General features: G+C 39.4%; 2 protein-coding genes across 3 annotated transcripts in view; one reads left to right on the forward strand and one right to left on the reverse strand.

The window, feature by feature from the left end:
* Positions 1 to 14,943, forward strand: part of MCM9 (minichromosome maintenance 9 homologous recombination repair factor) — a 60,757-nt gene that overhangs the window by 26,174 nt on the left and 19,640 nt on the right. The window contains exon 8 of one of the 2 annotated variants that reach the window (XM_025191331.1): positions 471 to 3,006. The exons of the other annotated variant lie outside the window; for it this stretch is intronic. Within the exon in view, the coding sequence (XP_025047116.1) occupies positions 471 to 793 (323 nt within the window). The 3' untranslated portion in view covers positions 794 to 3,006. Of the gene's footprint in view, positions 1 to 470; positions 3,007 to 14,943 lie in introns of those variants that run through there. 2 annotated transcript variants of the gene reach the window in all.
* ASF1A (anti-silencing function 1A histone chaperone) overlaps positions 3,013 to 14,943 on the reverse strand; it is a 12,967-nt gene continuing 1,036 nt past the window's right edge. Inside the window, exons 2-4 of the mRNA XM_006035162.1 lie at positions 11,076 to 11,191; positions 6,173 to 6,349; positions 3,013 to 3,813 (exon numbers count right to left, since the gene is read on the reverse strand). Coding sequence (XP_006035224.1) covers positions 3,601 to 3,813; positions 6,173 to 6,349; positions 11,076 to 11,191 — 506 coding nt within the window. The 3' untranslated portion in view covers positions 3,013 to 3,600. The remainder of the gene's footprint in view (positions 3,814 to 6,172; positions 6,350 to 11,075; positions 11,192 to 14,943) is intronic.

Raw genomic sequence — 14,943 nt, forward strand, 5'->3', positions numbered from 1 at the left:
GCTCCCTGCTGCAGCCACCAGCGACTGCCTGAATCATCAAAGCTCTCCGAATCAGAGAGATTCAGAGAGCTTTGAATTGATTCAGACCTTTAAATTGGTGCCGATTCAGTTTGGATTTGGAGATTCGGCCACCAAATCGGGCCAAATCTCCTCCAAATTAAATCACCCCCCAAAGCTTCGCACAGCCCTAGTGTGCATTGAGAGGTGGCCTCTTCCCACTGCCATAATTTTTACTCCCACTAGAGCTATCTTTGTGCCATGTCCTGGTCTTAGAATCAATTTTGAAACACTCAGGATGCTGTGGTTCAGTCTCAGTGATTTGTGTGGAGGGATGTGAAATTAAAGAGGTGATCTTTTTACAACAGCAGTTCTCAGCCTTTTTAGACTTGAGACACTCTTCCATAACTTATGTGAATTTATTGGCACTTCATTTAAAAAACTAACACATTACACGTCTTACCTTCTTGCAGAGGGGCCAGGCAGTGAGCGTGGGGGAGTCGCCAGCCAGGGAGAGCCTAAGACTGCCTTATCTGCTTATCTTCTCAAACCTAGAGCCCAAGCCTGCCCTCATCCACATCTATCTTTCACACTTTACTTATCTCCTCACACTTCCTGCATCACCCTGGTTGAGAATGACCAGTTCACACTGTTAGGATTTAAAGGCTCAGGTAGCCTATGGCTTTGTTCAGTGGGCTTAGAACAGGGGTGGGCAAAATGCAGCCCACAGGCCGGATGCAGCCCGCCAGACCAGTCTATCTGGCCCACAGGGCCCCTAAAAAATTTAGAAAATTAATATTCATCTGCCTGTGGCTGCATGTGGCCCTCAATGGCTTGCCAAAACTCAGTAAGAGGCCCTCTGCCTGAAATAATTGCCTGGCTCTGGCTTAGAAAGACTGCTTGGCTAAAAGGGGTTTTGAAAGCCTAGTAGTAATTAACATAATTGCTCTTCTTTGGCTTATATCAAACTGGAGGAACAGGGGGGGTTATCTGCAGATAATGGCTTACTTCAGGGTTTTCCAACCTTTTTGGATCAGTGTAACCCCAGCAGCCAGACACAGAGCAGGGTGGGGGGTACTGCACGGCCAGACACAGAGCGGCAGAAGCCGCTGCACACAAGCTTCCCTCACCCCTGTGATCAGCCAGGTGGGCAGCACCTGCATGGCAGTGCAAGATATTGTGCAGCAGCGCACCATCCCTACCCACCTGACTGTACCCCTCAAGGCCTTTTCAAGTACCCCGGTTGACAACCCCTGGCTTACTTAACCATTATAGATGTTAGTGCATTATGTGAAAGGGAGATGAAACCAATCGGGATGATACTGTACAGTGTAAAACACTGTTCAGTCCAATTAAGTCTTACTGCCTCCACAAATTCTTCCTGTACAGCTGCTATTTTTCCATAAAGTAGGTAAGAGCTCTTTGGAACACTAATTTCTTGTGTCCAGTATCTAGCTTATGCAGTGAGATGATGTGTTGATTAACTGTGTCAAACTAGCTCAGCTACCACTAACTTGTAGGTATGATGGCTCAATTTAGTTCCTTTTCATCTCTTTTAAGAAGTCTTTGAACTAATAGTAGATAGCTTCTGATTGCTTCTTACTTCAGTGGTATAAGGATTGGGAACCTTATTACCATAGTATTAAACCAAATCAAACTTAATTAGTCTACCGACCCTTAAACACAACTAAAGTTACTTGCATGCATCCATTTAGAAGACCAGATCTTTTGTTTATAAAGAATAGGACAGTGACTGAAAACTGAGAATTTCATTCTGGCTCTAGGTCTTGTACAGTTAGTGCAAAAGAAAGTAAAATAAAATGGCAGAATGAAAGACAAATGTGTGTGCATAATACACATTTGGAAAAACTCATGTATATGCAAGTTAAAAATTAAAAGATTTAAGTATCACTGGTTCTGGGTACTCATTCTAAGTAGCAATAATTGCATTAGTTATTTTAATAATGTCTATGAATTTGTGTTAACCTTCAAAATTGGTATGAGTTCTGGCTCTGACTGTTCTTAAATACAAAGTAAGGAACTATTCATGTAGATTTGGATTAGTTCATTCAGATTATACCCTTTCTGGCTTTACATAAAAAAAAATTATTAAAAAATCACGTGCATTTAAAAATGAAAACAATCTCACAGAAGCCATTAGAAACATACTCTTACTACTTAGAGCACCTGCATTTTTATTAAAGGCAGGAAGATAAGAGAAAAGGCCCAATTTGTATTCAAAGCCATACTGCTACTTATCATAGAATTTATCTTTCTGTGAGGATTTAGAACCTAAACAAGTCAGTGTCTATGGTTATAAGCCCACAGTGACCTACATTCTTAAAAGGATGATTACAAACGTCCTATCAATTCTAAGTGTGTATCATCTTTTTATACTTTTACCTTGTCTGGTATAATAAGGCTGAGGATTTTAGAAACAGCTATATATTACTGTTGTACAGATATGACACATTTTATAAATTACAGCCTGGTCCTCTCTCTTTTAAGATGCTGTCAGGTAACATGTTTCTGGTACATTCTCTGAAACTAGTATTGTGTTTTTGTGTGTACAGTGTCTTGCACAAGTGGACCAGAATTTGAAATCTGTACCAACAAGTACTACCTCAATACAAAAATAACACTGTATATGATTTTTTTTTTTTTTATGAAGCTATAGGAAGATAAAGCATTTCATCCCCTTATTGCTAGCTACACATACCGTGTGAATAGTCTTAAGAAAAGTGATGACTATGCCAAGCAGTGATTGTACATGATAATCCTGTAGGGAGCATTTTTTTTTTTAAATATAAGAATTTGCTCTTCCTATTGAAGTGTAAGTATTGGCTTAGCTTACACAATTGGTTGGAAAGTTTTACGCAACTATCTGCATAGTTCAAAGAGTTCTTTGCTGCACCCACCTACTCCAAATGAAATATTGTTCTTAATAGACTATATGATGTGACTAAATAGCAGCAGCAGAACATTAAAAAAAAAAAAAAAAAAAAAAAAGAGTACTAAAATCCCAGATAGCAGATGGTAGATCTCAAATTGCATACTTTAAGTAACAAGTATGTATCTTGAAAAGAAAAAAGCAGCTTGTACCTAAAATTATACAGTGCTGTCTGCTTTCACAGTAAGAGGACATTTCAGGATAATTTTGTAGAGATCACTTCTTCTTGTGCATTTAATTTTATGACAGTTTTGTTCCTACTCGTCATTAAAAGGGCAGTGAAATATTTGGGAATCTTGATATTATGGATAAGGACAAGTTTTCACCATTTCATCTTTGCCTGAATATTTTTAACTTTCTGTCTTTAGGTTTTAATTGTATTTACAAAGGAAGAAAAATACATATGCATTAATCGGATACTGTTTAGAGCAATAATGTAACACATTAGAGAAAAAAAATACTTAAAAATAGTTGTATTTATATTCCACAATTTGCTCAAATACTGTTGTTTCTCTTATAAACTTTCTACAGAATGTTTTAAAACAAATTCTTCACATTGTTTGTCAACTATGTACTTATAGAATTTGAGGGAAATAGTTCCGGTTGTTTTTACAGCTTAACTCATGTACAGTACCAAAACGATGGTAGTTAGGTCACATGCAGTCCATATGAGATTCTAACATGACATTTAATGAGTTTTCTGATGTTGACCACCCCTTTGATGCTGAGGGTAATGCATCTGTAGAAAGAAGTGACTGTAGATTTTGGTTACTGCTTTCTCCATCTTCCAGCTTTTCAGTGTTGTCCTCCCAGTTAATGTGGAATCTTGTGACCCTGGGATTAGATGCCAAAATATTCCTTTGAAGCTGCAGGAAGGAGGAAAAAGTTTATTTGTTGTGTTTTATATACATCTCAAACTAAAGTTTGCAAAATGGTCTTGTACATACAGAAGACGAAAGAAATTAATTAGTTAAAAAAAATTACTGCTCTTGAACTTCAATCCACAGATGCTGCATATGAAATCAGGCACAAGCATTTATAACCCAGTAATGAGCCATTGCTCCATCTACTTTTGGCATTGCATCTCAGGGGCCAAATATCTTTTTATTTCAGAACACAATGTAAACCTTATCTGGCAGACTACACGTGGTATTTTTTTTATCAGGGAGAGGTATTTTTCCTTCCGAACACCCCCAGCCTAAGTGTGAAATTTGTGTCATGATTACAGTTGTCTTGGCTTGCAAGGTACAAGTATTTAAACAAAAATTAAAATATCCAGCCCCCCGTCATTTCCACAGATTTCACAATAGCAACATTAAATCTAACATAAAGGAGAGTAGGAGTTTAAAGTTTGAGTTCAAGTGAAAACATCTAGATTTTTGGAAACCAAAGCTCCAGAGCTTGCCCCACAAAACCCAGTTCAAGATTCCCAAGAAGTTAATGGATTTTGGATCAGGCACTTCAAACTGACCTGATTATCAGACAGTGCTGAGCCTTTGACCTCTGAAAAGTACTCTCTCAGGCTGGGCAAACAGAAACCACTAGTCACTTTTGAAAAAAAAAAAATCTTAGTATTGGACTTTTAGTGAACCCTCATTTATATTTTAGGTATATACAGGGATATTTTGGGGAAATGTAAGGCTCCTCTCTGTACTGGTCATTGTAGTGCATTATTCTGACTCATTCTTCACACATACATGGGAAAACAATTTTACGTCATTACCCTTCACCAGCAGGTAGCTTTCAAGTGTCAATTCTTATACAGTTCTCTTAACCACTCTTTCTACATGAAGTCCCATTGATTTCTATGGGACTGCAGCAGAGTATTCTGCAAGTATCGACCTATTCTTTACCTCACTGTAATGTTCTATATATTTTTACAAGTCATTGTAATGCTGGTCCAGACCTGGTTTAACATCAAACAGGGTTTTATTTTTACTTTTCTTTCTTGTCAAATACTGGTTTGTTATTTCAACTCGTTTTCAAGCTACATAAATCTTTAGGGCTGTGCAACATTTCGGCAGCTGTTTCTCAAGCACGAAACAGTGAAACCAAAATTAAACAAAGGGCAGTTGAAACGTTTCGAAAGTTTCAAAATTTTTTGCATTTCGAAACCTCAAGCTAGCCTTGCCTGCAGGGAAACAGAAAGTAAGGAGAAGAAGGGGGGGAAGGACTGCTCTCATATTGACTATGTATAGCTGGCCAGTGACTGCCATCCTTCCCTGAGGTCCCTTCCAATACCAGTGCTCTGGGGGGGGATGGAAAGACAGCATAAAAGGCAGCATTGTTTGAACCGGCCTGCTTTCTGTCACCCATTTCATGAGTTTTCCTCGTTTCCCAGAAACCCCAGCACCCATCTCCTTGAAACTTGGCAGACTTCATGGCCTCGGAAGGGGCTATCATCCCTGCAAGTTTCATCCAAATCAGGCAAGAAATGACAAAAGTTATAGGCAGTTTTGTGGTTCCCCATTGTAGCCTATGGGTAAAACGTCAAAACAGCAAAACAGTTTCAACGAAACAGAACAGCGGTTTCAAAACTAAACAAAAACTCTAAATGAAACACTGTCCTGTTGAAACAAAATGGTGTTGTTTTGCACAGTCCTAATAATCTTCTCCTTGTTATTCACAAGTCGTCTTTGTCATGTAGGAACTGTGCTTCTACAAATATAAAAGATCGGTGGAGAAGGCTAAATTTAATACTTAGAAAAAGTGCTAGCTTGACAGTCCTCAGATAGCATAGATAGCACTCTCTGTTCACAGAGCAGGTAACAGTGGGAAGCCTGCACAGAACTGAAGCATGTTGAGAGGCAATTCTGGAAGGACCAACTCTGCAGTAGGTCAGCAATCTTAATCTCTAATCAAAATTAGCCTCCCTTGTTTCTGATAACATGAATATTACTGATATCTATGATGTGGACATTTGTCCATTAGGAGGTGAAGACAGGCTAGCAATTCATTTCACCTGAGCGGTCTAAAACAGTAATAAATTCTAATAATTAATGATCTGGGAAGGATTTAGCCCAGTGGGAGACAGACTGCATTCCAATCCCGCTTCAAAATTATGTGTGCGCAAGTTTAGAGTGGCATGTGGCTAAGTCTTCTTTTAGCTTGATCTAATGTAGAGGATACATATGCCTTATGGACCGTTTAGGATTTTTTAAAAGAATGAAAGCCTTTTTCACTAAACGTGCTTCCAACATGCAACTAGAACAAAACATTTCTTACCTTAGAAAAGTCTGGCTTTACTGGAGGATTCTCTCTCAGTTCTGTTTCAGTATATTCATTGTTTACGTAATAGCCAACTCGAATAAATTCTTGACCTCGGTAGGTGCATGTGATTAACACAACTGTTACACCTACTGCATCTGCATCTGGAATAAGTCCTGGATTAGGAGCATCAGCCTAAAATGTAAAAGGAGAAGGTTATAATAAATAACCCAATCTTATCCACAACTTTATGCCAAATGACTGTCCATCAGGGAGATCTGGAGAAACGGATCATGTTGATTAGGCTATTTACAGATTTTTAAACTGATGTTTCATGCATAAAGAGATGGTACACAGTAAGCACATATGCATCACAATCTCTGCGATTCCAAGCCTGGGTTGAGGGCGTTACTCTCTAGAGATAATAGGAACCCCATCCCCAATTTTATAATATGAGGTTAGGGAGCATTTCCACTGCATCTCATAGAATGTCCATCAATTCCTACATAGAAAAAAACCCCACACACATATTGAATGACTTCATAAATCAGTCATAGGGTCTTCTGTATAGGTCCTTGATTGCCTGCAGTAATGATTCTCATTTCCTACAGATTTGAACGGAAAGTAAAATTTTGGACTGCCCCTACATAAACGCCCCCAATCACACAAACTCATGTATTATTAAACAGAAAGTTTCACACAGGAGCTTAAACTTTAACTTGAAGTGGGGAAGCCAAACTTAAAACTTTGGTAAGACCTACCAACCTTAAATGAGTCCATGACACAGAGCACCATTTATCTAGTTAACTATCACCGGAAGTTCAAGATTTTTTAAACAAGCTTTCAAGAGACCTTATATCCCCAAATAGACCCACAGGAAAGTGATGCTATCTGAAGGTTTTGTAGGATACAGGGCTGGTTCCTCAGGCATTTTCTCTTGTTCAGGAAGAAAAACAGGCTGCCTTGTGTCTGGGTATCCACATCCAAACATACATTCTAAGACTTCAGGACTGCTAAGTTCAAGCCTTAACCACTGCAAAAATCTTACAAGTTCAAGTACAACAAATGCAATTGTTTCTCACCCTTCTACATGCACAACAGGCTTCCTGGAGGCTATATAGAATTCAGCTGGTGTCTTAATGAGGGTGCAATCTTAACATCCTCAGTATGTTAGCTGCATGCTACTCTTGATTTATTGGCTATGTCATCCATTTTTCCATTAAAGGGAAGCTTTAGCACATGCTAGATTTACAAGACAGACTTGTCAATCTGTTCCAAAAGCCTTGTGGCTTTTATCATATGGCAGTCTCAAGTAAACCTAACTCTACCATCCCTCTACTCATTGCAGACTTCCTGTAGGTCTGCAAAATTAATTTGTCTCTGTCCTTGAAACCAAAACTTCTGATTTTCTTTTCATGTTGTGGGAGGCAGCACAATCTGGCTGGGTTCTCTCTCTCAGCAACTCCTCATAAGTGGCAGGGATAGATGCAGCCCATACTAGCAGGAGCATGTATTCTCTCTCAGACCACAGAGGGCCCTTATTCTGCTTCAAACCAATCACAGCAGTTATGCAGGGGCCTGCTTAAACAAGGCCTTCTATGCGGCAGCTTTTATAATGAAGTATTCTTAAGAATCCTGCCCCCGAAACTGCTGACTTAACTCCATTTACTACAAGGGCATTATGCCAATGGAAAAGTTGGTCCTGTGTGTAAATACACATTCAAGAATTGCTTTACTTGTCCATGGAATGCAGCCCCTCTTTGGGGGAGGGAGGCAGAGAGGATTACTAAACATCTCTAATTAGCTGACTGATATAGAAAGTGAGAACTAATGCCTTATCCGATTGAAGCTGTAGAAGGAATAAGGTGCCAAAAACTTCATTTTCCTACCTTAGGAAGGACTGTTGTCTTGATAAAACATGATTTGGTTAACTGAGTAACAATTAGCTAGTGTGTTAGCATTAGTTAACACATTTTAAAACCAATTAATACCTCGTATGGTTAGGCTAATGGCATTTCAAATTTGTTAACAATTATGGTCAGTTGCTTGCCCCCTAGCATTGACCACAACCAGATAACCAGTTTTTAGTACCACTGTATTAGTCTAGGTGCAAAGTAATGTTTAAAAAAAATTCATTGACACTTGTATTTAAACAAACCTGCTAGCTCACTTCCCTCATCATTTTCCAGAACTACCAAAGGCTAGTCTTTTGAGGGCTGTCTTTGTGCAAGTGTGCCACAAGATCACTTATGATCATAATTGTCAAGATGTAAAAACAAAGTTCTGAACAAGCTACACCTTAATATTAGCATTATTTCAGCTAGTGACTTCAGGCAAAAAAGATAGTACTGCTTCTTCTAACACTGACATGACTTCTTGTATACTTCGTTCCTATTCAAATATAGATGAGACGCATCAAAAGCATAATATCAGTTCAGTGAGCTTCAAGGTTAGGTATTTCCATAAATAGAGGAAAGAAATACACTGTATTATAGGAAAGCCTGTATTAAAAGATTTTATAATTGGAACCTATCCCAATACACAAGCAAAAAGGACTTACACACATGCAGACTAGTCTGGCTGCAAGATTCACAACTAGAATTTAACAAATGATTCCTTCATACATATCTGAATGTATGGTAACCTGAAGTTTGAGTAATCAGGGTTTACCTGAATCAGCTGTCCAAAATATGCTTTTTAAGGGCACCATCGCCCTTTGCTTGTAGTCTTGACAACTCCTAGCAACAGTGATAAATTTAAAAAAAAAAAAAAGTTTAAAAACGAGCCTCAGCAACTTCACCCAGACTAGTGCATACTTTTAAATTAATTGTAAAATAAATGTCAGCTGATCTTTCAGTAGTGTGCCACACTGTAACCTCCTTCCAAGGATTAGCCACAGATTTTTTTGTCAATTAACAGAGTAAACAATAATCCATAATAGAAAAAAAATGAAATGTTGATAGCACAAAAGTTAGACCCAGTATAGAAACTTAATGAAAAGTAATTGCTTAGAAGAATGTGTGTAAATGGCTAGCAATGCTGCTCTTATGTCTCAAACCGTGCCTTTAGCTTGCCTAATAAGGTTTTCCTTTATCCAATATTTCAGAGAAACCCTGAAACATTCAAATAACTGGGAGTTATGTACTTATTCATGATAAGTTTTTGACATTTTCTACATACATCCTAATATCAATTTTAAATTGTATATAAATTGTCAGTAAAATAGAAGCTCATTTATATCTTCACTCATTTCATCTGGTCACATGCATGAAATCTAGTGGAACTGAGCTATTAAAAAATGAAAACAAACAAACAAAAAAAATCACAGCAAAACATGGAAATAAATATAAGTCCTCAGGAGTAGGCTTATTGCAGTTTTGACCAGAGACCTCTGTCAAATCATTTTACTCCTGGCTTATAAGACAAGAGACTAGCCTTGCGTGAGCAGAGATAACACTGAACTAAGTCACTGTTTTAAAATACAGAAAAAAAAAGTAAGATGGAACTGCCTTATTTTCTTCCTATTAATGACTTCAGGTGGAAACCAGACTAATATGTTAAGCCAACTCTGTGCCACCCTCTCCCTACTTTCTCTTCAGGCACTACCTTGATCGTAACACTTGGGAGATTTAGCAGCTGGTTGCTCTCAGGATTGTTAAACATCACAAAATTAGTGGGAGAATCATTATTTCGATCTCTCTCCCCTAAATGCTTATGATTAGGGACTTACCAAATTTGCGATTTCACAGATTCCACAAAATGGGGGGGTTGACAAAAAAAAAAATCTTATTGAGCACTACAGCAACTCAAGCGGCGGCGGGGGGGGGGAAACACTGCCAGCAAGATGGCTGCCACCCCTCACCATTGATTGGCTGCCTGTCATGTGGCCCCACCCCTCTACCACTCAGCAGTGAGAGGTGAGGGGCTACTGGGCCTCCTCAGCCAATTGGAGGCATGGGGGTGGGGGACCTGTCACACACCACCCACAAAATGCCTGTCCAGGCCCATGTTGTCTGTGAAATCAGGGGGCAGCCCCCACAAGTTAGGTAGGTCCCTACTTATGATCTAAACCTGGATCAGGATTTGTGAAACTGCGTTGCACTACTACCCCATGACACTGGTATCCCATTGTTATGATGTGGTATTTTCCTGCAACAAACAGATGGCTGCTCTCCTTAAGCTTTACTAGGAAGTCATTGAGTTCATCACCCAGATAGTATGCCTACATTAGTGACTCTCATCAGCTAGCGTACCATGGGACCCTGGGGTGCCCCAAGATCTTACTTTCTAGGGTGCTATGCAATGGTACCACTATTAAGTGTACAAACACTATTCACAGGATTAACCCAGAGTTTTCAAACAGGAATTCATAGACTTAAAAATATTCTGATTTGCTCTGGTCTTTTTGATTTCTTTGCAATAGAAGAATTGCTCTGTTAGTTTTTCTTTAGTAAAAAAGGTGAAAATTAAACAGAGCTAACATTTTCAGAGAAGTGCCTAGAGTCCAAAAAAGTCGAGAGCCACTGGCCTGCACTAACTTTTTATTCTCACTAGGCACCTCCACAGGTCTACTAGTTGTACAGTATTGGTAGCACTAACACAGGCCAACTAAATTAGTGTTTATAACCAATGCCATATAACTGTTCTGAGCAAGTCAAGACAATAGTTTTTAAAATGCCAGGGGGCATGACAGCCTCATACTCTTAACTACTAATACCAAAAATGAACTGTACCAAAAGAAAGGGGGGGGAAGGCTAGTGCAGACAAGGCCTTAGAAATCAGGAATATTAGATCCAATGTGCTGATAACACGTATTGATTTTGTACAGTGAATGGTACTATTAAATGCTTGTCTGATTCCATCAACTTTAAACTCCAAGTTAACACAGTTACTTTAGAACTACTTCAAACAGTGAACTTACCTGAAATACAAACATGTGTCTTCCAGCAGGAACAGGTCCAACTAAAACAGAATCTAGAACCTGATCGTACTCTTCACTTTCAGCCGAGCCCACATAAATTATTTTCCACTCCAGATCTAGTGAAGACAAAAACAACATTAAAAAAAGGCACAATTTGCACAAATGTAACTTTCTCCATGGTACCAGGTAAAAGCCCTCAATTCCTGCTTAGTTTTGTTTACCCTAAAATTGCCTCCAAGACTGTTGGCCAACAAATAGTTTTTCTATGCAAGAAAATTTACTGGCATAATTGTAATTTTAGTTAGGCCTCCTAAGCTATATGGCCAGTCTATCAGGAGTTCCAGCTGGAACCTAAGTAAGGAAAAGCTTCCAACTAGTCAGAAAGGGCATACACCACCCCCTCTCTCAAAGGTGCTGGGCAGTATCATTTTTGGACCTATATCATCTATGCTTTACCCAGTCCTAAGGTTCCATCCTACCATCCTTATATAGCAACCAGGATTGGGAGAACACCCACATATCCCTATATTCAGATTAGTTTTTAAATGTTTAGATGGAGACCTGGGTATTATTTATTTAACTGAGCTGAGACCTCTCTCCAAACCCTGGCTACTTGACCCCAAACCAGGGAGAAGGACAGTCAGAGTAGTGAAACATGCTGGTGTACATGGGTGTATCACACCCTGAGCAGCAGCCCAGCTCCCAAATAGGAATCCATCTCTGGTCCCCAAAATTTTGCTGAAACTAGCTTGTTAATTTAATAGAATATCTGAAGTACAAACGCTATACGTGTTAGTGGCCTCACAGGCACAGAATAACATGTTACATGGGGAAATATATACAGTTAGCATAGTTTGATTAGGTGGATGTAGCCTCATTGGAGACTTTGGGTATTGGGACGCAACCTGCCTAGTGAGATGAGATTACAACCTTTTTTTCTTCTTCTTTTTTATACAAGAGTCTAATGTTCTGTAATACAATTTAAGCAACCTGAACAATTCTAGAATTTCCCTGGCCCATTCTTGTTGATGTGCTCACTCTCTGACTCAGTGGTTTAAACTGAAACTATCCACTAGCATCCAGACGCTCTTACTTGCACCTATTTTTAATTTTCACTTCCCATTTTTAAAAAAGGATTAGTTCTGATGGTGACTAGCAGCTAGTATTAGAGATCTGGATTTTAAACAGAAAAAAAGGTTTATTATTAGGGGTCTACTTAATGCATGGTTTTGCAGTTTTCATGGAAGCCACAAACAACAACGTTGTCCATGATCACCAGGAAAAACTGCACTGGCTGCGATATCAACCTTAAAACCCCCAAGCACATTATTCATAATACAGTTTTAGAATATCCCAATGCTTACTGTAGTACAAAGACAATGCGACAGTCGCTGCAACCATAGATCACATGACACTGTCTGCCAATTATGTTGACTTAACTGAAGGTGCCAGTGAAGTAAAAACATTTCTGTTAGGGTTAGCATTAATTAGAATTTCCAAAATGTTGTAGAATGCCACATAATAATAAATTATGATATGTTACAATTAACATTGTATATAAAAGTATAGTTATCATACAATTTAAATTTAGTATTTAGATTTCTATAAGTTTACTTTCTGCAAAATTTGCTATCGAATTATACAGCATGTCTCTGCTGATCAACAGCAAGGGACAGGACCGCTGGGAAGTGCCCACCAAAAAAGTCAGCTCTCTGTACTGCGACCAAGCCACAAAAATTGCTTTGCCTTGCCACAAGTTAAGCAGATCCCTAGGGCATTTATACACATAGTTTTTTTCCTGGGAATGTGCCGGAGATCTGCCACTTTGGAACAGACTTGATTCATCGAGTCTGCTCCACATGCAAACTGCACTGCACTGCACCACATGCAGTTGTATAAGCAGCAAAATGCATGTCAGCGCACAGAAAATGGCAGGGGTGCGTTTTTGAACTAAAGCCCCTCCGAGGTGTTTTAGATCAAAAGCACGCCACCGCCATTTTCTCAGCATTGACATGCATTTCACCACTTATACAACTGCACATGTTGCAGCAACAGGTGCTTTTCAAAGCAGCTGGCACTGTGGTGTGCACATGTGTAAAAATGCCTCTAGTTGTTATTATGAGTAAGTCTAATTGAAAGATAACATTGGTGATTATTTCATGACTTATAAATGAAACTGATGGAGCAATTTCAAGATAGTCCCTTTAAAAAAAAAAAAGTAATATTTTTGTATTATCTTTCAATACTGAATAATGCACTGAAGATTGTGCATAAGCAGCAAGTAGGGTGGGTGAACCCCAGCTGTTACCTTCAACAGCATTCTGCACAGGTGCAAGGAAGGGGCTATGCCGGAACTTTTTCAGCACAGCTAGAACCTAAAGAAGAAAGAGCTTCCAACTACTTTACAAAACTCATCTGCTCTATTACTTGTCCTCATTACTATAGCCCTTCTGTATGTATATTTATCTTTTAAGGTGACATAACTTTTCTTCCAGCTTAGTGTGCCTAACTAGGTTGTTTTTGCCTACCTTTGAAGCATCTGGTTTGGGTTACTGCAAAGACAAGTCACCAGACAAAAATGTCTAGTGGCCTGACCCAGTCTGGCTGTCCTATAAAGGACAGCGTCTTAAGTCTTATGAGGAGAGGATAGCGAAGGTTAAGATTCTCTCGAACACATTTATTATAAGTTATTAAGCCAGTATAAAATTCATTGTGGACTGATAGCTTATATTATCTACAAACCACAACTTGTTTTGCAACATTTTTTTTTTTTTTTTAAGTGGTACATCTTAAAGCATAAAACTTTTCAGTTAAAACCATTTAAAAAGGTATTGATGGATGCAAGGAATCTTAAACTGGCATAATTGAATGGACTCAATTTAAAAATTAAATAACATTTGGAGAGAAAAATTGATCAGGGCCAGCCCACAATTTTGGGGGGCCCCCTGATCCATTGAAAAAAAATCAGATTTGCAGATAACTAGTATAAACTCACTGAAATAAAATAACATGAGCTGAGCTGTAGGGGTGGGGGCAGCACATGCTGGGGATGCCTGGGTTCCCTCCCTGGGACCAGGAACTCCACCCACTTGGCCAAGGGGCTCCCTGCCTGAATCGAGCCCTTTAAACATGGCACAGGCAGTGGGGGGGCGAGCAGCAGGTCCTGTAGTATTTAGTATTTGGATAGTAGTAATTAAAAATAAGGCAACAGAAACTTCTTTCACTACATTTATTAGTATTTTCTGTAACTTTAATGACCTGTATAAAAAAAAAAAAATCAAAAGTCAAAAATCTGTACTTGTAATAGGCAGGGATGTGAAAAACCGTAGTGTGCTTTTCATTCCTAGTTGAAAACAGGAGCCTAATATTGCTAAGTAAGCAAGCAGGCAGTTTTAAATTTTGGCTCACTGAGATGCCAACCATCCTCACTTCAATACGCAAATCCATTAGTAATGGATATGAGCTAAATACACAAGAGCAGGAGGGGAGGGGCAGAAGTCCTAGGCACACAGGTCCAGGTAATATGCCCTATCTGCTAGTGCTTCCAGACTTTAAAAACAGGCTGTGGCACTGGTGCACCAGCTGCCACATCCACAGGGGCTTGGGCCAAACCTTGTTTAAACCAAGACAGTGTTTCTCAACCAGGAGGTCAGTGCCCTGAGGATGTAAGATCCTTTAAAGGGTGCCTGAGGTGCAAGAGGAGTGCAGGTTCAGGCTCCTCCCTGCAAGGAAGTAAGTGAGGCCCGGCAGTCGTTGCTAGGGGCTGCCAGTCCAGTCACACAGGTGATGAGGTGCCTCAGGTTAGCCTCCCCCCACTGCCTGTGTGTCTGGACTGGCATCCCCCAGGTTAGCCCCCCCCCCCTTGCTG

Source organism: Alligator sinensis, unplaced genomic scaffold (assembly GCF_000455745.1).
Source record: "Alligator sinensis unplaced genomic scaffold, ASM45574v1 scaffold1343_1, whole genome shotgun sequence".
NCBI lineage: Eukaryota > Metazoa > Chordata > Crocodylia > Alligatoridae > Alligator > Alligator sinensis.